Here is a 23,486-nt window from a genome sequence, read left to right on the forward strand (position 1 = left end):
GCAGGGTCAACATGGCAGGTGCAGTTTCTGTTCTTGTTTTTTCTGATGTTTAGGTCAATGCCAGGTTATCTGTCCAGTTTCATTTATTTGCAGCGATTGAAACTGAGTGGCTTGCTAGGCCATTTCAGAGAGCACTTCAGAGTCAACCACATTGCTGTGGGTCTGGAGTCACATGTAGGCCAGTCCTGATGACAATGGTAGAGTTCCTACCTGAAGGGTATTAGTGAGCCAGATGGGTATTTCTAACAATCAACAGTAGTTTCATGGTGTTCAGTAGATTCTTAATTTCAGGTTTTCTTTTCATTAATTGAATTCAAATTCCACTAGTGAGATTTGAATCTTGGTCCCCAGAACATCAGCAGAGTTTCTGGGTTAATACTGTATCAATGATAGCAATATGCAATACTTCCCCTGCTGCAAAGGTCTGAGTTTGGAGTAAGCAAAAAGCATTTAAGTAAAGATCAGCTATGATCATTTTGAATGATGCGAACATGCTCCATAGGATAAATGGCTTATTCCTGTTCCTATGATGCTGTAGCTCTCTCAACAACAAAAAATCCACCACCTTTCTACACATCTTCATATGGAAGTGTCATATTGCACTCAATACATCAACTCAATTTTTCTTTCCACCATTGCTGCCAGAACTGCTGAGATTTTCCAGCACATCCCTTCTTTTAAGATTTTCAGCAGGTGCAGTATTTTGCTTTTATTTTTAGCATTTTGCTCATGGTTTGCTCGTAACAGTAAAACTCCAAAAATGTGAAAACTTATGCCATCTCTTCAGCTATGAGCTGGAAGTTTAAATTTCACTTTAAAGATTGTTGGTCTCTATGAACAGGACGGAAATTATCTCATTACTATTTCACTGATCAATGGAATTGGCTGTGTATTTCTTTACAATAACCAATCATTGACTGAGTTGTCTTGATGGCTGGCACAATGTAAATACATGTCCTTCCTTTCTGACATACCACCTTTGAGGCTATTTGCGGTGATTATATGGTCTCTCATGCTTGTCTGGGATTTGTTTCTAGATTTATAGATTCAATGAGTTAGTCTCTTGACACATTCCTCACAAAAGACTTGCTGAGTAGCATATTAAGTGAATAATTAACCTTGTAAATAGATACCACTGACTACAATTCTATTTATTCAATGCATCGGTAATTATGTATATCATATAGCAGTCAAACATAAGTGTCTATTTGGTCAATTGCTCTTAAATGAATTTTTTAATGTATTTATGATGGGAAATGAACATTGTATCAATAGCGTGAGATTACTACAGCAAAATTTTCAATTTGTACATGAGTTTACTAAGCTTTTGAATAATTTAATGTAAAATTTCTCATTTCTCATAAAATGTAAAAATCGACCTGATGATTTTTCATCTAAAGTGTAAACAAACACAATTTTTCATACACTTCGTGTAAAAGTCAATCTTAGTTTTCAAGGATCAAAAATCAAAAGTTTCAGAAATAAAGAATAATCCTGTAATTGCTAATGATTTGATTTTATTATAAAGGTGAAATTCTATTGAAAATGAGCACTGGTAAAAAAATGCTACAACATATTTTAATTGTTGTTTTTAATTCTTTCAAATGATTAAATTGACCGTATTTGTGACTACATTTGTGAGTGACAAATGTAAATGTGATTATAAATACTTATCGGTAGTTAATGTATAGCATGCTGTTAAGAAATCCCGTTATAAAATCAATAAATATTAGATTGTTATCAAGAATTCTTTAGTGTTGGTGATTTTTACTTTATCCATTATGACAACCTTTTTTTGCATTTCACTTGGGTCCAAATCAAGCAAATGCATCAACCCCTCAAACATAAACCATATGAAAATTAACTCCGTGAGAATGGCCTACAAAATTGAACTTTTAGACACAGTAGCTAAATCTATTGAAGCAGAATATATAAATCATGAATTCAGACAAAAGTAGGATTTTTCTATGCCTTGTTCAATCAGATCGTGCACAATTAAAAGAACATTTAACTCATTGCTATCCCATTCTGCAGGTTACAGTGTTGTGGTAATTTAAAAATACCATCATAATGTATAAGTTTCCACTTGGTCAATTTACAATTCACATAAATTCATGTATATGTTTCTAAACATAACAATTATCAAAAACATTCAAACAATAATTATTACAAAATGCTGGAATATGCACTAATAATTCTAAATATATTGTTAAATAATTCAATATAATATGGGCAAATTGATTTACAAACAAACATTCAGATAGATGTATAGTTTTTTCCATAGTTTGTCAATCGATTCACACTTGGAAAGATAATTTTGACTGAAAGGTCTTCATCTTTATCTTGGAGACGTTTCCTCTGTTTCCAGAGGAGATGACGATACTTAACATTAGCCAGCCATATTTCACACTTGTAGAAGAAAATAATCCCTGTAGTCCCTAGGATCACAAGACATGTCAATAATCCAAGCACAGTAAAACAGATCACCTGACTACTACTCAGCAGTGAGTTGGATTTGTGAATGGTTTCTTTGACTGTGATTGTCAACATGCCATTACCTTGTTGATGCATTGATTTATGAGAGAAATGCAATGATCGTTGGAGGGGTTTGCCATGTCTAATCCAACGTGTTACTGCATGCTTAGAAACATTGTGCTTTGTGTCATGATTAAATGTTTGTGTTTGGCAAGTTTCTCCCTCATATTCAGGCAGGCAATTACAATAAAATCCTCCTCCAAGATGGTCATGGCAAGTGCCTCCATTTTGACATGGATGGCTAAGGCAAGATGTGACTGAATAATCACAGAATTTGCCAGTGAATCCATTAGGGCAAGTACAGCTGAATCCAGAAATCTGATCTGTGCAGGTTCCATTGTTGGCACAAGGGTTTGGGTGACAGTTATCGATGCTTATTTCACAGAAGTCACCAGTAAAACCAGGCAAACAAAAGCAATAAGCCTTGTTATCATCAAAACAGCTTCCTCCATTCTGACAAAGTGGCCTGTAATCAAATAAGTAAGTAATAGATATTGAATTGATTCATCTGTAATGTATCAATAACCTTGAAACTATCATACCAGCTTTTTTGGAATCCAATGTTAGCATGAAATGGCAATGTCTGCTATTTTTACTTCCTTGAGTAATGGGCATTGTTCCCATTAATACAATTAAGAGATTTTTTTTGGTCTCATTCCTGGGAAATTGGACACATGCAGACTCTTAAATAGAGGGAAATTATGTGGAACATGCATGTCTCAAACTGAACCTTTTCTTTTTCCATTAATTTAAAATTTTCTTTTCTTCATAGATCACTCTGGCTCCCTGTGATCATGGCTTTCTCTATACCTTGTTTCAAAGTATTAAGGGCATTAATGTCATCCAACTGGTCCAGGCACAGAGAAAGGAAAATGGGCCCTAGGATTACAAGAAGTGACGCTACAACCTCTCTCAGCCTGTTACAACAATGCCAGTCTTTTTTGTTCACTCATGGGACATGGACATTGCTGACTGGCCAGCATTTATTGCCCACTTCTAGTTGCCCATGAGAAGGTATTAGTGAGCTGTCTTCTTCAATAACAATCCACATGCTGTAGGTTCATCCACAATGTCTGAGAGAGGAATTCAAGCAACAGTTAAGGAACACTGACATATTTCCAAGTCAGGATGGTGAGTGGCTTGGAAGGGAACATGTAGGTGGTGATGTTCCCATGTATCTGCTGCCCTTGTCCTTCTAGATGGAAGGGATCATGAGTTTAGAAGGTGCCTTCTGATGATCTTTGGTGAGTTGTTTAGTGTATCTTGGTAGATAACACACTGCTTCTACTGAGCATCAATAGTGGAGTGAATGGATGCTTGTGAATGTGGTTGCAATCAAGTGGGCTGCGTTGTCCTGGATGGGGTCAACTTTCTTGAGTGTTGTTGAAGCTGCACCCATCCAGGCTCGTGGGGAGTATTCCATCCCATCCCTGACTTGTGGGAGTGGATTTGGGGCATTGTACATGCTTTTCCAATTAACTATGGGTTTCAATGGACTGCATAACTTCCAACAATCATGTACTGTACAACTCTGTTGCCACAAGTAAGGTTGTTCTGAACTTCTCACTGGAAAGCATTCATAGTAAATAACAAACCTGCACAGTTATGATAAAAATACAGATATACATAAATTTAAACCTGTAAAATAACATCCATAAACACATGTGAATTAGTGAACAGTTAAATAGTAATATTGTGATTAGATATTATATGTAGTTTTGAGTTAGTCCTGCAAAGTCCTTGATAGATATGCACTAATAATTATCAATATTTGTTAAATAATTCAATATAAGCAAAATAATTTATAAACAAACATTCAAGTAGATGTACAGTTTGTTCTGTAGTTTATCAAATGATTCACACTTGGAAATATAAATTTGACTGAAAGGCTTTCATTTTTATCTTGGAGATGCTTCTCTGTTTCCAGAGGTGAAGGTGAAACTTGGCATTTTCCAGCCATATTTTACATTTCGATAAGAAGGTGGGGAACATAGGGTGTGTGAAAAGCAAGGCATGATACAGATTTATGTCACCATTAAGAGTATTGTAGACAATATGCAAAATCTGTCCTGTCAGCAGGTTACAGTCGCTCACAGCTATCCTGATCATTGGATGAAAATTCTCTGGGGAACCCAATATCAGGACAACTTAAAGGCAGCCATCAACTCTAAAGGACTGCAAAACTTGTCAAGCTAAATGGCCTAAAATGTAAGTGACCTTTGAGGCACAAACTGCAAACCTGATTTAAGTAGGGATTGGATAGAGTTTGAAAGTATATGGAGAAAGCAAGTGAAATTAGATACATTTTTTGAGATGAAGAGCTAGCTTTACCACAAGTACTATAGGCTGAAAGACCTCTTTCTTTGTTCCAATTTATTCGATCATTGAATATTATTCTATTGTACGGATCTGCCAAAGAGATTTTTAAACCACTTGCTGTTCAATGAACTTCAGTTAAACAGTAACCTTTTGCAGCTTTAGATTTATTATTCAATATGACTTATTCAGAAATGCAATAAAGCAGTTAGATTAATTCCAGTACAGTATAATGCAGTTTATCTGTCACTGACATGAATGCATATGCATTAGGATGAATCTAAATTTATTATTTTGGAGCTTAGGGCTCTCTTCGGCATGTGGACATGATAGAAATCAAAATGAGGAAATTAAAGTGGTGACACATTTAAATTAAAGGACAAATTTAGGATTGAATAGAAGAAGAAACGAAAATCGCTTGGTATTATTTATGGATCATTTGACTGCTACAGTGGAGGGCACTGAAGTCATTCTGAATGGATGAGGTCAGATGAGCCAAAAATAGTTCACTCCTAATATCTGTTTTAGAAACTTAGCAAGCTGCTTGAAATCCTGTCGTACAGATAGCATGCATCCCGTACCGTTTGTTGTGGCAGGACCCCTTCCGAAGTTGACAATGGGTTCCTATAAACTCCTGTCCACAGATACATATGAAGCCACCATCTTCGCTCTCTATACATGTAGAATTATTAGCACAGGGCTGCACAGGTGAGCAGCTGTTGGAGGCTGTAATGAAAAATAATGCAGTTAATTAAAATTAAGGGTGCAATTTCTTCTGCCTGTTCATGGCAAGGAAGGTAGCAAAGGTGGACCAATAGTTGGGAAAACTATTGGGGCAAGCAATGGTTTCGTGGTATTATTGCTAAGCTATTAATACAAGGACTCAGGTAACCTTCTGGGCTCCTGGGTTTAAATCCTGCCATGGACTGAATTCAATAAAAATCTAGAGTTAAGAATTTAATCGTGATACCGTTGTCAATTGTTGGGAAAATCCCATCTGGTTCATTAATGCCCTTTAGGGAAGGAAATCTGCTGTCCTTACCTGGTCTATATGAAACTCCAGACTCATAACAATGTGGTTGCCTTTCAACTGCCCTCTGGGTAATTAGCTATGGCCAACAAATGCTGGCCTAGCCAATGATGCCACATCCTGTGAATGAATATAAAAAGAATTTGCCTCGGAGAGATACTTGCCACTCACTCACCACCTCAGCTATTGAGTGCTGGGGGAGAAAGTACATTTCTTGAATTGCCTGTAATTAAGTCCCTTAAAGGGCCTCAAATTGCCAGTGTCCTGACCACCTGCTTCCCAGCAGGCACAGAAATTGACTGGTTTACTGGAAACCAGGATGACCTACCTGCTAGATTGAGGTTGCAAGTGGAAGGCCTTTGAATCCATCCCTTGCCCTAATGACCATAAGGCCATAAGGCATAGGAGCAGAAATTAGGCCATTCAACCCATCGAATCTGCTCCATCATTCAATCATGGCTAATAAGTTTCTCAACCCCATTCTCCTGCTTTCTCCCCTTAAACCTTGATCCCCTTGGTACTAAAGAACCTGTCTATCTCAGTCTTAGAATATAGAACAATACAGTGCAAAACAGGCCTTTCAACCCTCAATGTTCCGCCAATCTGTGAACTATTCTCAGCTCGTCTCCCCACACTAATCCCATCATCATCCATGTGCTTATCCAAGGATTGTTTAAATCTCCCTAATGTGGCTGAGCTAGCTACATTGGCATTTAGGGCATTCCATGCCCTTGTCACTCTCTGAGTAAAGAACCTCCCTCTGACATCTGTCTTAAATCTATTACCCCTCAATTTGTAGTTATGTCCCCTCGTACAAGCTGACGTCATCATCCTAGGAAAAAGACTTTCACTGTCTACCCTATCTAATCCTCTGATCATCTTGTATGTCTATATTAAATCCTCTCTTAGCTTTTCTCTTTCCAATGAAAACAGACCCAAGTCTCTCAGCCTTTCCTCATAAGACCTTCCCTCCAGACCAGGCAACATCCTGGTAAATCTCCTCTGCATCTTTTCCAATGCTTCCACATCCTTCCCGAAATATGGCGACCAGAACTGTACACAATATTCCAAGTGCAGCTACACTAGTGTTTTGTATAGTTGCAGCATGATATTAAATATATTCTTCATATATATTCTTAAATATATTCGATGATGGGTCCTCCACAGCCTTCAGTGGCAATAAATTCCCAACTTTCCATGTGACTCCCACTATCTTCTCATCATTGAGTCCCCTGGTTAGGATGTGGAAGCTATTGGGCGAGGTGAGGTTCTACTGTCAGGACCTGTGATTGGCTGAGAAGCTCACTAGTCAGTTCTTAGCAAGGTGACTGGAGCTGGATTTGATGTGCTTACTCAGTGATAGGGGCTGTGAGCCAACTGCCACTGAACATGCCAACACCCACGGTTAGATTATAAATTAGAGAGTCAGGGCCAGAGAAACCACATACGAATAAAGATACATTAATTTTTAATTCAAATTATTTCATTTGAAGTATAACTTAAAATGTAATTTATGCACCAGATTATACATAGATATATTTAAGAACAGCAGAATTCTAATACAATGCCTTGTTTATATTCCCTGAGCATGTTCTTAGTAATCATCATCTTGATTGCCTTAATGTTGAAAGGAATGCAATATTTTAAAAAATGAATTCATTGCATTTTTAAATAACCTTTTATTAAGTTCTAACTTGAAATCTTCAAAAGAATCTATCCAACAGCAAGAATTAGCCATGAAAACAATTAGACGTTTTTTGCCTAATGGTCTGAATTCTTATCCTGATGGTGGGTTAACAAAGGTGCAGGAATACCACCCATCCTTTATTCTTTGATGGGATATGAGCATCACTGGTAAGGCCAGAATTTGTTGCCCATTTTTAATTTCCCTTGAACTGAAAAGCTTGCTAGACCATTTCAGAGGGCAGTTAAGAGTCAACCACATTGTTATGAAGTGAGATGTAGACCAGTCTGAGTAAAGTAGGCAGATTTCCTTCTCCAATGGACATTAGTGAGCCAGATGAGTTTTTACAATGATCAATTATGGCTTCAAGGCTACCATGTCTGAGACTAGCTTTACGTATTTCAGACATATTAATTGAATCTATGTTCCACAACTCTCAGGCTGGCATTTGAACCCTTGTCCACGATACATTAGCCTGAGCTTCTGGATTACTAATTCAGTGACATTGCCACTACACTACTATCACCTCCTATTTAATCATAAAGCTCCTACCCGTACAACCCCACCGCCCCCACCCCCCCCCCCCCCCCCCCCCCCCAAAAACCTAATGTTTCCTCTAAACTATGCTATCACAGCTGCCAACTGGTGTGCAACATATTGACTTCTAGTTCTCGAAATGACTGCCACATATGGACCTCAGAAAAATTAGAGGGAGCATTGCCCTGCCTTGGGACATTTCCCATGCACATTGAATTTGTAAGCTCAAGTCAGAATATTGTTTATCCTGCTGCAGTTGGACATGGACAGCTTCAGTATCTGAGGTGTCACAAATGTTGGTGAACTTTGTACAGTTATCTTATGAAAGAGGGAATGTTATTGATGAAAGGACTGATGATGGCTGGACTTCAAACACTCCCCTGAGGAACTCCAGACATGATGGGCTCAGACTGAGATGACTGACCTCTAACAATCACAATCACCTTATTTTCTGATTGGTATGACTCCAACCAGCGGCTTGCCTTGATTCACATTAACTCCATTCTCGTTAGGGCTTCTTGATGCCAATTTCAGTCAAATGCTGCTTTGATGTTTAGAGAAGTTATTCTGACCTCATCTCACCAAGAGTTCAGCTCTTTTGTCCATGTTTGAACTAAGAATATTATAAGGTAAGGAGCTAGATTCCTCTGTATCACTTGATTATACTGTCAAAGGCAACTTCCATCAATTTATTTGAACATAACCTGATAGAGCAACAACTGGCCAGGTTGAATTTGTTATGCTTTTTGTCAGCTTATATTGTTAATGACAGGAATGGATCTGAAAGAATAGGTTTCTAGCTGGTGTGTACCCGAGAAACTAAGGGAATTTGGTGAGAATGTAATGGAGACACAAGCCAAAGCGTACTGCACTAAAATCTTTCAGAACAACATTTATCCCAAAGGCTGTTATGATATGGGGTAAACCCCTCCTTGCTAATTTAAACCAGCAACACCAAAAAGATTTATCCCATGTGATAATCTGTTAAAATTTGAGAGGCCAAGAACTATCCAAAAAGTCACTATTTAAAGTTCAAAAAAATTTAAGAACTTTATTCTTTAAGTCTAACATAGAATATTAACTAACAACTATTTACAACTCCTTTCTCTAACCTATCTTTTACCCTCCCCACTATAATACTAGTCCAATAAAACCCCCCAATTAGGATTTTCCAAAAATTTCAAAATCAGCGAGCTGTCAAATCTTCTCTTTGTATCTTCCTCTGTTTTCATTTCTTCTTCTTAGGGATTTCTGTTTTATAGGTCATTGATAGATAAAGGTACCTTTAAGAGAGCTATTCTCTGGGCAGTCTGTACATGTCGGTGGCTCAGCAGTTCTCCTCCAACTGTTCAATTTTTTTTTTCAGTTTCATACCCCAAAACATCAGTCCGTTTTGTTGGTGTTAATATTGTCATAAATTCAAACTTGATTGAAGTTTGGTATTTTGGGCCATAATTTAAATTGATTGGCCGTATTTGAATTTGTTTTTGTTTCATAGCAACTCAGCCAGTGCTGGTTCTGCTGAACCAAAAGTTACATTGTAAATTCTTCCAGCACTGTGTGTGCTTTTCTAAGTTCTTGCTAGCTTTCAATTTCCTTAAAAGTACAGTACCCCTTACACCTTCATAACAGGCCTGAAGGATGGAAAGTTACATCTCGAAGGAGTTAGATAGATAATTATAGACACGTAAACTTCATGGGCCAAAGATTCATAGACTCTTTTAAGGGAACTGATGTGTATATTATTATAGTGTTTCCATTTACCTTATAATTCTTGACCTTGCTCCAAATTACACAGATTGGGATCATGTACGTACTAAGGGTAATTGACCCAAGTGTGTAGAGGCACTCAACGTGCCTGTCTAACAAGGCTACAGAAAGAAGAAGGAGCATCCAAGGCTTTAAGCAACCTTAAGACTAAGCAACAAAAACACAATTTTATTTCTTGCAGGAGCTATCTAGATAATAGCTTTAAGCATTCAATTACTATTCACTGATTTGGAGATGGTTAAAGAGAAAGAGGTTTCAAAGTACCAATAATCATGAAAGGATAAATAATTGAAAGATTGTTTCCACTGGTTGGTAAATTGGAAAATGAAGCATAAATACAGCATTATAATTAGAATAACAAAAGGAGAATACAAAATTTTTCACACAGTTATTATAATAATTTACTATAAGTGACTATTGGGGTAGGAAACAATATTGTTATTTAAAACAATTGGGAAAGAAAAATGTAAAATGGTTACAGGAAGTGGTAGAAAAATGGTAGTTAAGATGGGAGAGCTTTATTCAAGACATTCAGGTTCTTTCTCTAACTTTTAAATTACCATAAAATGTTAACCATATGGAACAAAAATACTTGAACACAAAACATGAAGTTCATATAAAATCAACCCTTTTTAAAAGGGAATATTTCGAGATAGGTTCCCATCTTCAAAACGAAAAACATCACCTAAAAATAAATTTACTGATAAGTATTCAAACCCAAGTTTTGATCAGGCTCAAAAATAATTCTCGGTATTTGACAGTTGCTTTAAATTTATATCGAGGATATTACAGCTTTCCTTTTGTATTTGCAGAACACAGCATGCATCAACAAACCTGTGTCACAGAGGCTGCCTGTCCAGCCTTCCTCACATGCACATTCCCAAGGTTTCGTGCAGTCTCCATGTAAACAGCCAGGAAAAGGAATGCACTGATCGCATAGCTCTCCCTGCCAGCCAGACTTACACCTGTAACAGAGAAACAGCTTTGAGATTCTAGGCAAAGTGTCACTAATGGTATGTGGCTAAGAACCAGGTTGAACTCACTCCACGGAGGCCAGTATCCTATGACCAAGTCACCTTTTATTTACACGTGCACAGTATATGACACTGACCCAGCTAGCGCAGAGTCAGCTCCTAGGGTGAACAAAACCCTGATACTCCTGTTTATATCTGTCAGCCAGGATTCCCTAATTGGACCAGGTTAACAGCCCAAATCAGAGAACTCATATTCTATGACGTCGACCTGGCTGACCTTGTTACAATCACTTCACAGGTTTGCAACTTCTTTCCTTTGGTTCCATTTATCAATACAAGCAACAAAGATTAAACAGTACTGAATTCATTTGAAATAATTCTGGAGAAATAATTGCTGTAACACTTGTCCTGTGCCTTTGTTTTTCATTTTCAAGTACTATTTCTATTTTTGCTCTGTTTTAGTTTAGTTTATCTCTGTTATCTTTGCCTGCTTCTCTTCTGCTTTAAACATCATAAATGAATATGCCTGAAGATGGCATAACCATATTTTATGGGCATAAATGTTTTTTGCAAGGTATCTATACAAAGGTGAAATTTTCAAAGTAATTAAAGTGTGAGTAGTGAAAATGGATTTAGAAAGTCTTGCATGAAATCTTAATGGTGAGGACTTCAAACTTTGGGTAGTTTTGATATGTAATTGAAGGGTTTTCTTCTTCATTTTCCCAGATATCTTGATGCCCCATTCCTATGTGAGGACAGTCGGTGAATCTGTGCCAAAGTTGTCCAATCATTACCTTTAGGTAAATGAATTTGTTTCTCTCCTCCTTCACAACAGTAAAGGGCTTACTTTTCTTCTCATGACATAATGTGAGAAAATAGTACCAACACCTCCTTAAATTCCATTTTATAAAAAGACACATTCTGCTTCATTTTGACACCTTTGTATTATCTGTGCCTCATCACACATTAATCCCTGTGAGTCTGGCCATATGAAATTCTTTGCAGAGCAAAACAAGAAATAATAATGTATTCTATTTATTGTGATTCAATTGAATAAGATTAAAATAACAAGTGGAAAACTGAACTAGCAAAATGAACACAATGACTCAAAGCAGTACAGAGGTGTGGTCAAGAATTGTAAATAATCCTACAGCAGCATGATAATTAAATCATTTGTTCACAATCATGAAGCACCTTGTAATTTTGTGCACGTTTGTATGAATCTGCTAGCAGAGGAGAAAACCAGATGCAAGATGCTTTAAAATCCCCATTGGTTAAAAAAAAAGAGAAATAAAAATAGATAACTGAAACATTAAAATGGAAATTCTTAAAAGACAAAAAGGACAGTTATTAAAAATGGAAACAAGGCAAAACATTAATTACTGAAGACAAAAGAATGTAAAATAAGAATATTTCTGCACTACTGCTTAAAGAATCCTGGTAAAATGGGAAAATGTCTGAACAATTGTCTGGCTATAAGCCCAAAATTATTCATGTAAAATAAAACACTTAAAAACTTAACACAATTAAATGAAATTCTGCTATTTTAATTGAGGAATTATTTGTTTAAAATAAATGCTTGTAAAAAAACACTCACTAAATTTAAAGCAATGTTTAAGATAAATAATTTAAACATTTGCACAATTACAGGAAACCAAAGACTTTAAATGCTGGTACAGCTTAGATGGAGAGATTTATTTTAATTGGTCAATTGGTTAAATGTAGTAATTGACAAGATAACTAGTTTTAAAGTTAAAATTGCAATGTCCTTTGTTTATTGTTCACTTCATGGGGTAACTCGCTTCACCGAAGGACAAAACTATGTGAGCAATGCTTTCAAATACAGGTTGTTCTGCTATAATGTGACAACTGTGTTCCTCTGCAACCTTGCGCCATAGAAAATCATGCTATGAAAACCATTATAGAAAATCTCGCTTTAGAAGATCGATAATAGAAAACCTCTATACTTGTTCAGTAGAGATTTTGCGTCATCCAAACAACATTCATAATTCATCAATCGCATTATAGCCAATTTGTGCTAACGAAACACACGTTATAGTAGAATGATCTGTGTAAAGAATTCTCCTTATGTTGAAAATGTGGCCACATCCCACATCAGGAACCTTGTGCAATTTTTTTATGCACTTTTCTAGAACCCTGCTATTTTAGACTTAGAGAGGGATGTCCATACAGTTAGATTTCCAAAAAGAAATTCGAGAAATGACTAGTATATAAGGTAAGAGTTTGTATAAATTTATCCACCATGGCTCACCCTTTAAAACTTGAGGTCACTGTTTAAAAGGAAGGATTGTTCATTTAAGACAGAAATGAGGATATTTGTTTTTTCTCAGAGAAGGTAGTGAGTCTTTTGAATGCTCTTCCTTGGAACACAGTGGAAGACAAAATCTTTGAATATTTTTAAGGCAGAGGTAAACTCTGGAGTTGTGGGTCCTGAGGTGATTTGACAGCCCAATGCTGGTTCTGCACACCATCTCACAGGTGGGGGAGGTGATTCAAACATCGAAAATAGAATACAGTACAGCACATAAACAGGTCTTTGGCCCATCAAATCTGTGCCGACCATGATGCCATTCTAAATTAATCCCACCTCCCTGCACATGATACGTTTCCTTCTATTCCCTGTCTTTTCATGTCTTGTCTATGCGCCTCTTAAACACTGTTATCCTATCTGCATATGACACCTCCCCTGGCATATTCCAGCTCCAATCACTCTTAATGTAAACAACTTTCCTCACACATCTCCTTTAAACTGTCTCATTCTCATCTTAAACCTATGCCCTCGAGTATTTGACATTTTTACTCCGACTTGCCACCCAATTCTTGCCTCTCATTATTTTACTTATTTCCCTCAGCCCTCAACACTCTAGTGAACACATCCACACTTGTCCAAACTCTCCTTAGAGCTAATACACTCCAATCCAGGCAACATCCCAATAAGTCTCTTTTGCAACCTCTCCAAAGCCTCCACATCAGTCCCATAATGCAGCAACCAGAACTGCACACAATACTCTAAATGTGGCCCAACTAAAGTTTTTACAGTTACACCAAGACTTGCCAACTTTATTCTCAATGCCCTGATTGATGAAGGCAAGGATGCCATTTACCTTCTTTACCACCTTATCCACTTTGTTTCCACTTTCAGAAACCTGTGGATTTACACCCCAAGATCTCCCTGCATATTCCTCTATAGATTCTAAGAGTGCTGCCATTTACTGTATACTTTCCTGTTGCATTTGGCCTCCCAAAGTGTAAAGAGGAATTGGTTGGATACCCATGATTTTACATGCTCCTTTCCAATGTTTGCACTTTGGCCTCCTTCTGGGTCACTCATTGGAGGCAGCTTAGATTTTGCAGTTGTGGTTATAATGACACTCAATCAGGTAGACGTTGATGGAGAGTAGCGATAAATGTACAAATGTGAGTTTCTATTTACAATGAGGTAGCACCTGTTGCACCTTTGTTCCCTTGGAAGCTGAACGTCTTTATTTAACTCCCATTATGTGTCTGTGAAGGGCTATTTGTGGCTTGCAGTGAATTATCTGGTCCACAGCTGGAGGGGTGGTGAAAGATCTTGGCAGTGGTAAGTATTCCGCCATTGGGGAAAGCAAGATAGCACACTGGAATAATATTGCACATAATGAGTAAACAATGGAGAACTGTGTGAGATCGCTAAAACTTGCAAAGAAAAGCCTTCCCTTGAAACTCTGCAAATTTGACAGCCAATGTTTGGTAAAATGTAGCCTGTTAACTCTGTTTCTTTCTGAATAGATGCTGCCTGACCTGTTGAGGTTTTCAGCACTTCCTATTTACTGTTGTGAATTGAAACTATGGTCTAACGTAGTGCTGCGTGCATCTATTAGACTATCAGAAAACTTCAGAACTATGTTGCTTGACTCACTGGTAGGGAAAATTGAAGCAAACTTGAAGAAAGATTATCTGCTGAAACAAATGGTCAATAAGGATTTGAGCATTGACAACAGTCAATTATGTTGTTGTACAACTTCTGGAATGGAAAGCCGCATCACCTCGTGGAGAATACTCTCCACTTGTCTGGATGAGTGCAGCTTCAAAAACCCTCAGAAAGCTCAATGCCATCCAGGACTAAACAGTGCAATTGATAGACAACCCATTCATCACCTTAGATACTTACTGCCATCAGCATTGGTGTACTGTAGCTGTAGCCACTGTGTGTACCATCTACAAGCTGTACTCTAATGACTCACCACAGCTTCTTCAATAGCACCTTCCAATCCCACAACCACTGCTGCCCCAGAGGAACAGGCTATGGGCACATGCAAGTTATTGTCCAAGTTACATACCATGCTGTCCTGAACATAAAAAACTGGAGCAGGAGTGGGCTACAGAGCCCATCAAAACCTCTCCACCATTGAGGAAGATGCTGCAGCATCAGCTCCTTTTCCCAGTTTGATCGCCAAGTCACGTAATTGTTTCCTAGAATCCAAAAGTCCATCAATCTCAACCTTGAACTGGGTGCTGGCAGGTGGGGCTAGATTGGGTTGGGATATCTGGTCGGCATGGACAGGTTGGACCGAAGGGTCTGTTTCCATGCTGTACACCTCTATGACTCTATGTCACTGACCTCACATTGAAGTTTACACTACCCCTCCCATTGCCCGAATTCTGTACCATCTGACATCTGGCGTGAAAAATTCAGCTCAGACCCTACTATCTCAGCTCCCTCAGAATTCTTTATATCTCACTTAGATCTAAACTTGAGACAGTATGTGCCCAATTTCTCAGCTTCTAATCATATGACAATCTTCTCATCCAAGGAATCAATCTAGTTAAAATATACTGCACCTTCTCCAAGCAAAATATATCCTTTGGTAAAGAAATGAAAACACCTCACAGTGTTCCAAGTGTTGTCCCCTCGAAGCCTAGTACAATTCTAACAAGACTTTTCCACACTTGTACTGCAATCTCCACAACATTTCATTTGCTTTTCTAACCACTTGCTAACTTCTTATGATTCTTGTACAGGGAAATATATTTTCATTCACTCATCACTGCTGGATTAAAATCCTGGAATTCCCTACGCAACAGCACTGTGGGTGTACTTTCACAACATGGCCTGCAGCAGTTCAAGAAAGCTGCTCACCATACCTTCTCAAAGGCAATTAGAGACTGGCCCAGTCAGTAATGATGCCATGAACATCTGAAAATACTGATGAATATCAGCCATCACCAAGTGACAATAGGTATGTGTTAAATTCCCCGCATTGACGACAGATCCATTCCACAAATAGCAAGATAATTTTTGAATTTCACATTCTCTAGAGTTGGGATATTATCAGAATTACTTCTGAAGGAATGTCTGGAGCAGGGTTTCTTAATCATTTTGCCTCTGAAACCTCCTGCTGATGTTATAAAAATTCAATGGATGCCCTGTAACACAAGATGTGTTTGTAATGCATAAAAATGAATTATACGGTTAATCAAATAGTTAACATAGATATGGCAATCTCAACAACCTCTTTCTAGATTGTATGATTCTATTGAAAGTTGATACTTCATCCTTCAAACTGTTCTCCCAGAAGAAAGAATCTGTCAGGACTACATTTAGGAATATCACACATGAGTCCATTTAATAAAGAGCTGTAGAAAAAGACAGGCGCCCCACTGTAAAAGAGAAACATGTGACCAAAAACAGAATATTGACATTGTTTAATGGCAGGTCTGGAATAATATCTGCAGCAGCATTACATCTAAATGACCGATTGCATTTAAACTAAAACAATTTATGTAAAAATGTGATTAACTCTGGCACATTAAGATTAGAAAATGCAAAATGTGGAGGATCAACTGATATGCTGCATCATCATGCAACCATACTCAGCACATGTATGCAAACAAATTTTTAATATTCACAACCGCACTGGAATCAAAATATTAAATTAACATGATTGTCATGGCTCTTAATAGTATTTTGTTATTAAAGATATGGCAAGCAAGCAACTTTATTTAACAAATACTCTCATTTTTTGTAAATTCAACTGCATCAGTTATTAAGATAAACCAAGGATGTGACAAGTAGAGACAACAATGCAGAAGTAAGATTGACAATTTTAGCAGAAGATTTGCTTCTTTAAAGCAACAAAATTATACTTAACACTTTTAGCCTGTCATTTATTTATCCAGGAATCAACACATAAAAATAAATAAATGCAAATCCCTTATTTCAGATGGACAATATTTGTGTGTCATTTGCATCTTCAAAGGGACATCAAGCAGGGTATATTCTAAGGTCTATCAAGCTGTCCTCATAAAATCAATATCCTTAGCATCGTAATCCTAGTTAAAGCCAGGCAGCCCACTACTGATCTACATATGCTGATTGGCCAACAATATTCATAGACCTTAGATTTGATTCCCTACAGTATGGAAACAGGCCCTTTGGCCCAACAAGTCCACACTGACCCTCCGAAGAATAACCCACCCAGACCCATTCCCTTACCCTGTATTTACCCCTGGTTAATGCACCTACCATTATGGACAATTTATCATGGCCAATTCACCTGACCTGCACATCTTTGGACTGTGGGAGGAAACTGGAGCACCCAGAGGAAGCCCACGAAAACATGGGGAGACACACAGACAAGTTGCCCGAGATAGGAATCAAACTCAGATCCCTGGTGCTGTGAGGCAGCAGTGCTAACCACTGAGCCACAGTGCCACCCTACTTTTCTTTTAGGCTAGTGAGCAGAATTAAAATTAAATACCTTGTAGAAATATTCACAAAAAGAATCATTGCAATGTGTCAGTGTAAGGTGCTTGGTGATTTGCTTTGAATATGTCTGACACAATCAGAAATGATCACTTTGCTTAAAAGGGAAATTCACTACTTTCCAAAATGGACCTCTGTGTTCTCTTGAGGGGCATCACCATTAAAAATGGCGAGCATGATGCATAAATCTATTCTTTAGCACAGACGTCAGTTTTCAGCTTTCCCTTCTGGAGCCTTCACCTGGCCCCTCCCAACCCATGAGAGTGGAACTCAGCTCTTAAATACAAAGTATTTTCAGCATCACCTTCTCTCAATCCACACTGGAGATGTTCTACTTGAGCCTTGAAAAGATTTGCATTTCTAACTCTGACTCTTCCCACATGGTATTTATTAAAACCATTTATAGAGCTGTAGAGACATATAGAATGGAAACAGACCATTCAGCCCAATTCGTCCATACCGACTAGGTTTCCTGAACTGAACTGCTCAAATTTCCTTACATTTAGTATATATCCCCCTAAACCTTTCCTATCCATGTACCTGTCCAAATGTCTTTTAAATGTAGTAATTGTGCTCACCTGTATCACTTCTTCTGGAAGCTCATTCTATATGTGCACCACACTCTGTGTGAAAAAATAGCCCCTCAGGATCCTTTTAAATCTTTCCACTCTCACCTTAAACCTTTGCACTCCAGTTTCGGATAGCCTACCCTTGGAATAAGACCTTGGCCAATCATCTTCTCCATATCCCTCTTGATTTTATAAATCTTGATAAGGTCACCCCTCAGCCTCCTGTGCTCCACAGAAAAAGTCCTAGTCCATCCACCCTCTTCTTATAATTCAAACCTCCCACATTTCTATGTTTTTCTGTAATTAGACATTCAGGGAACTACTGTTCAATAAAGATTAAAAAGAGGAAAATTGTCTTGACTTGCTAGGTGGGTGTGACAGAATTTTTTCAAGGGTTCTTCCATTTAGAAGCTACACCTTTAACCAAGGGTCAGGGGAGGTGGTGAGTGGGGAGATGGTAGCTTTAGAAACTCCACAAAAATGATGACTGGCAAAAAAAAAAACCCTGAGAATTGAGTCTTTGGTCAATCAAAATTGAAAAGTAATTGACTTTAATTTAGTAAAAAAATCATGAATAATGTGCAACTCCAATTGGCCATATCAACTGGAACCATGCTCAATACTCTTGGGATGACGAATCCAAACCTCAGTATTATTTAACTTAGATGCCATCGGAATACAGCACTGTTTGATACATGCTAGAACATCAGACAGGAAAAACAAGTGATGAAGGAAGGTATGGAGTCTTAGCAGCTGAAGGCATAATACTAATGGTGAAGTGATTAAAATTAATGATGGAGGTCAGAACTGGAGGAGTTCAAGTATCTTGGAGGGTTTAGACAGTCATACTATGGAGTGTGTTGTAAACATGGATGATCATTTTAAGATCAGGGAACTGGTTAAGCTGGAGGCAGTGTAGGCAAGCACATAGTAGGGTTTTGTGCAGTTATAAAAATAAAGTAATTGGAAGCTCATCTTGGAGTCAAGTATGACACCAAAGTTTTAAACAATTTGGTTCAGCCTGGGAGTGGGATGGAACCAGTCAAAGCCATAGTGTCATAAAGTCAAAGGAGGGTATGTAATGGAGATGATGGGATTGTTTTCAGTAGACAAGGTTCAGAGGAGATTTGATAAGTGTCTTGGTGAGTTTGGTTAGCTCAATGGAGTGGATAGCTGGTTTGCAATTGCAGAGTGATACCAACAACATGGGTTCAATTTCCACACTAGCTGAGGTTACCGTGAAGGCCATCCTTTTCAACCTTTCCCTAGCCTGAGGTGTGGTTACCCTTAGGTGAAACCACCACCATCATATCTCTCTAATGAGACAGCAGCCCTACGATCCAGCATGAGTACAATGACTTTATTTACAGGGGTCCAGAAAGAGTAGTTAGAAACTTTCTTCCCATTGCAGAACAGTCAAGGACCTAGATTAAAAGTGATTCGCCAAGAGACCAGGAAACATAAATAAGACCTTTTTTATGTAACAGATAATAATGATCTACAGTGCATTGCCTTACAGTTTGGCAAATTCAAATGATGTGAATTGACTTGGTTAAGCCCCCGAAGGGAAAAGCAACAGCACTATGAGCAAGGAGTGGAAATAGCTATAATGTTTTTTGTAGAGAGCCAGTATGGATTCCACAGGTCAAACAGCCTTCGTCTGTGCTATAATCATTCCTAAATTCAATGTTAACACTTAACTAGTCCATTGCTGGACAGTTTAGTCAAATGACATTGGTCATTTGTAATTAAAAACAAACAAAATTATCTTCTTCACAAATCTGGATCTTAGATAATATTCCCCAAGTTAAATAAATAGTTGAGTTTGTACCTGCATTCACCAGTAGTTTCACAGAATCCATTTACTGAATGACAGCCACGTTTGCATTCAATTCCTACAGGTACAGAAGAAAAATGTAAATTACTGATTGCCCAACTAATTAGCAGAGTAACCATCCCTAGAAAACATGTATAAATATTACTTCTGCAGTTTCCAATGTATTATTTAACTCCATTATGTATCTATTAGTATTTACAATGGATATTTAATATCATAGATAGCAATGGTTTAATTACTCCTCATACACTCCTTATATCTGGAGGGTACGGTTAGACTGGTTACCCAGCAATCTTTAATTTCAAGTTAATTTTATATTTAAATCCACAGAGTGTAATTCAAAGAATGGACTGAATTAATAATGGAATTGTTCGGCACTGGAGATCTAATGTTCTGCTAATCAAGTTTAAAGAAATTTAAATACGAATAAAAGCAGTGGAATGCTAATTAATCATCTGTGTTTGGTATTCCACTGAGCCTTCAGATTCTTCAAGAACAGAAATAAAAGTCCATGAAAAGTTTTAAGAAGTCATTTTAACTTGTAGATGAGAAATTCCAACAACTTTCCAGAATTGCACAAACACGTGAAAAGGTGAATATATATTTCCATTTTAGACATGGTATTAGCAGGAATGACATTGTGGGAAGAATGTGGGAAGGAGAATGTTAGCACTGTAGAAGTTTTCTATAACTTTTACAATAAATTTAAATATATGTCATGGTACAATAGAATAAAAGAGGTCCAGGAAAACAAGGAGAATTGTAGGTTTATTAGTAACTAAGATTGCAGTCAGTCTGCCTTCTGCAGTAGAGTCAACCACCTGTGAATGCCAGTGCAGCAATGTATCTAATTACACATGCCTACCTGAGAGACGACTGGTGAAATGTGCTACGTGGGCTATGAACCTTTAACAACAGTCAACTGTCTGCATCAGAGTACCAGTTGAATTCAAGATCATTACTCTCCTCAACATTTATGTCTTAGAAACCCAAAACAGTATGTGTGGCATTTAGATTAGATTCCCCACAGTGTAGAAACAGGACCTTCAGCCCAACATTTTTCTCCACACTAACCAAATAAAACAGCATTGTTTGCTTAGATGATTCCTTGGTTTCCCCAGTACTTGGATAACAATCTTATTGCTTTCACTGCAACACCAGGGTCCTTCTGTTATATAATCTCATCTGCCTTTGAACCTTCCCTGTTCTTTGTCATTCCGACTTTCCCGTTTCTGTTGGTTAAAATTAGTTATAATTCTAACTTTCTCCAGTTTCAAAGCTACGGAATATTCACAGCATTCGCTATTTTTATTTCAGATTTCCGGCACCCTTAGCTTTGAAGTCATTGTGCGTGTGTGCTGTACAGAAAGCTCTACATAATCACACCTAGAGCCTGGTTATTAATAATTGCTGTTACCAAATAAATGCTGTAACATTTCCCTTTCAATACCAGAAATGGATTTTACGACGTTGATATCAGAAGTGTGACAAGAGCTTCTTTGCACATGTTTTATGACAGAGAACGATGTGATTCCAGTACCAAAATAAAATATATGAGAGACAGGCAGTATCGGTGGATTTGTTAAAACTACGAACGTCAGCTGTTAAGTTTCCGTCATCAAAACTGTTAAGGAAAGATGACCATAAACACAAGGGAAAAAGTACAAAGTCAAACAAGACGGTGAACATTTGAAGCGTTATAAAACTAACAATAAAAATAACACATTGTATATCCTTGCAATGGTGTAACTGCGGCAAGGCGTCAGCACATTCACTTCCAAGGACACAAGGTGGCAGGTTATCATCTCTCACTGGAGCTGAACAACATTTCACCATTGCTAAGTATAATGCATGTCCATCTCCCACCCACCCTCCATTTCTACATTTCAAAGGGTTGTTTAAAAATGGTTTCTACTCCCGGCTAACACCTCCTCCAACTTTCTACAATGTCATATTGCTGAGTTTTTCTACAGAAAGGGCCATGACCAATAGGTAGATGTCTACCCATTCAATCTGAGGGACAGTGGATCCGCTCTTGGAACTTCATTGTATTCTGGACGCCCACATTAAAAATGCAAGGAGCGTCATTTGAACCATAATTCTTAAAGAAATGTTAATTTCATTGGATGTGCCACCACCAGGAATGAATGCCATATATATTATCTGGCCATACAGCGGATGAATTCACTTATTAAGGCTTGGGCTGGTGGTGCCTATTATTGTTTTGCTTTAGCTGTTCGAGTGAGATGATGAAATCTTCCAAAAGTGTCACTTATCTCATTCTTCATTTTGAATCCTAAAAGAAGACAGTTCTGAACGCGCAGGTCTAAGAGGTACACTGCATGTGTTCGTAAATACGAGATCTGTTTTACAGTATCATTTACATTGTAAATTCACCCTTTCTAAAGGAAGTGTGTTTAACCCATATAGTTCCGCCACAGGTCTAAGCAGAAAGGGTCTTGGAAGGATATTTGAAAAAGTGTGATGAACTTTAACATCCAGCATTTGATATTAACCGACGGAGTTAGTTTAATATGATTCTGATCTGTGAAAATCAATTCATTTCTATAAAGTTCGTTTGATCCGAGTAAGCCCCAGATGCAGAAATGCAGGTTTCCCACTGCGGAGGGAGCGGCTCACACTGTCGCCAGTGTCCGTGGGTCATCGCGAACACCTTGGGTCCCCATTGAAAATACACCAATCTGACTGGGGCGGTTATTGTAACGGTTCTCAATCGGAGCCTGACGTGACACGGGACATAGCGTCAAATAAAGTCTCAATTTACCTTGAGCGAAGGCGCCGACCATGAGGATCAGAATGCAGCAAGCTAACACCGAGACAGCACGGTGGAGATCCACGGCCGTCTTCATACTGAGAGCTTCCACTCATCGGAAGACCTGAACAGCACTTAGGAAAGATTCAGATCCGAATGAATTAGCAGCGGTTTCCCCACAGAGCAGCCTGCACTGAGAGGCTTCCCTGAGAGGAGTTACACCGCCTCCTGGTGGTCACCAAGTTCGAGCTGAACAGCCCGTTCTCGGTACAGAGGTGGGCAGCCACAGAGAGACACTCAGGGCGGGAGAGGGAGCAGAGTGTCCGCCGGCCTCTGGGGGTGCTGCAGGAGGTGCTGAGCACACTCCCTGGGCGGCTTTCGCCCCCTGACAGGCACCGCCGCGGTCCTGGCTTCAGCCGGCAGCTGCTGGGGGCTGACCTGCGGTGTTAGAGATCCCGGAGTGAGCTCCAGCACACGGTCCCAGCGCCAGAGGCAGCACCAACTGGCTAAAGCTTCAGGCCAAGTGGAGCCAAGGGCAAGGAGGCATGCCCAGCAAAGAGCACTCCAGCTTTTTAAAGGAGGCTTCCGAGGAGAAAGCCGCGCTCCCTTTTGACGCATCATGGTTTATATAACCACAGAGAATCTCACAGAGTACAAGGAGGCCATTCCTGATGAAGGGCTCCTGCCCGAAATGC

General features: G+C 38.5%; 1 protein-coding gene across 1 annotated transcript; it reads right to left on the bottom strand.

The window, feature by feature from the left end:
* Nucleotides 1-1,216: 1,216 nt before the first annotated feature.
* Nucleotides 1,217-23,224, bottom strand: dlk1 (delta like non-canonical Notch ligand 1). The gene is made up of 5 exons (XM_043697403.2): nt 22,804-23,224; nt 20,013-20,076; nt 10,707-10,837; nt 5,433-5,577; nt 1,217-3,001 (listed from the first exon to the last, which is right to left on the bottom strand). The coding sequence occupies exons 1-5, from the start codon at nt 22,886-22,888 to the stop codon at nt 2,257-2,259; spliced, it is 1,170 nt and encodes a 389-aa protein (XP_043553338.2). The 5' UTR covers nt 22,889-23,224; the 3' UTR covers nt 1,217-2,256.
* Nucleotides 23,225-23,486: the final 262 nt, after the last annotated feature.

The sequence above is a fragment of the Chiloscyllium plagiosum genome, unplaced genomic scaffold, assembly GCF_037043375.1.
Source record: "Chiloscyllium plagiosum isolate Xiang-an unplaced genomic scaffold, Cpla_swu_hap1 HiC_scaffold_8, whole genome shotgun sequence".
Classification (NCBI taxonomy): Eukaryota; Metazoa; Chordata; class Chondrichthyes; order Orectolobiformes; family Hemiscylliidae; genus Chiloscyllium; species Chiloscyllium plagiosum.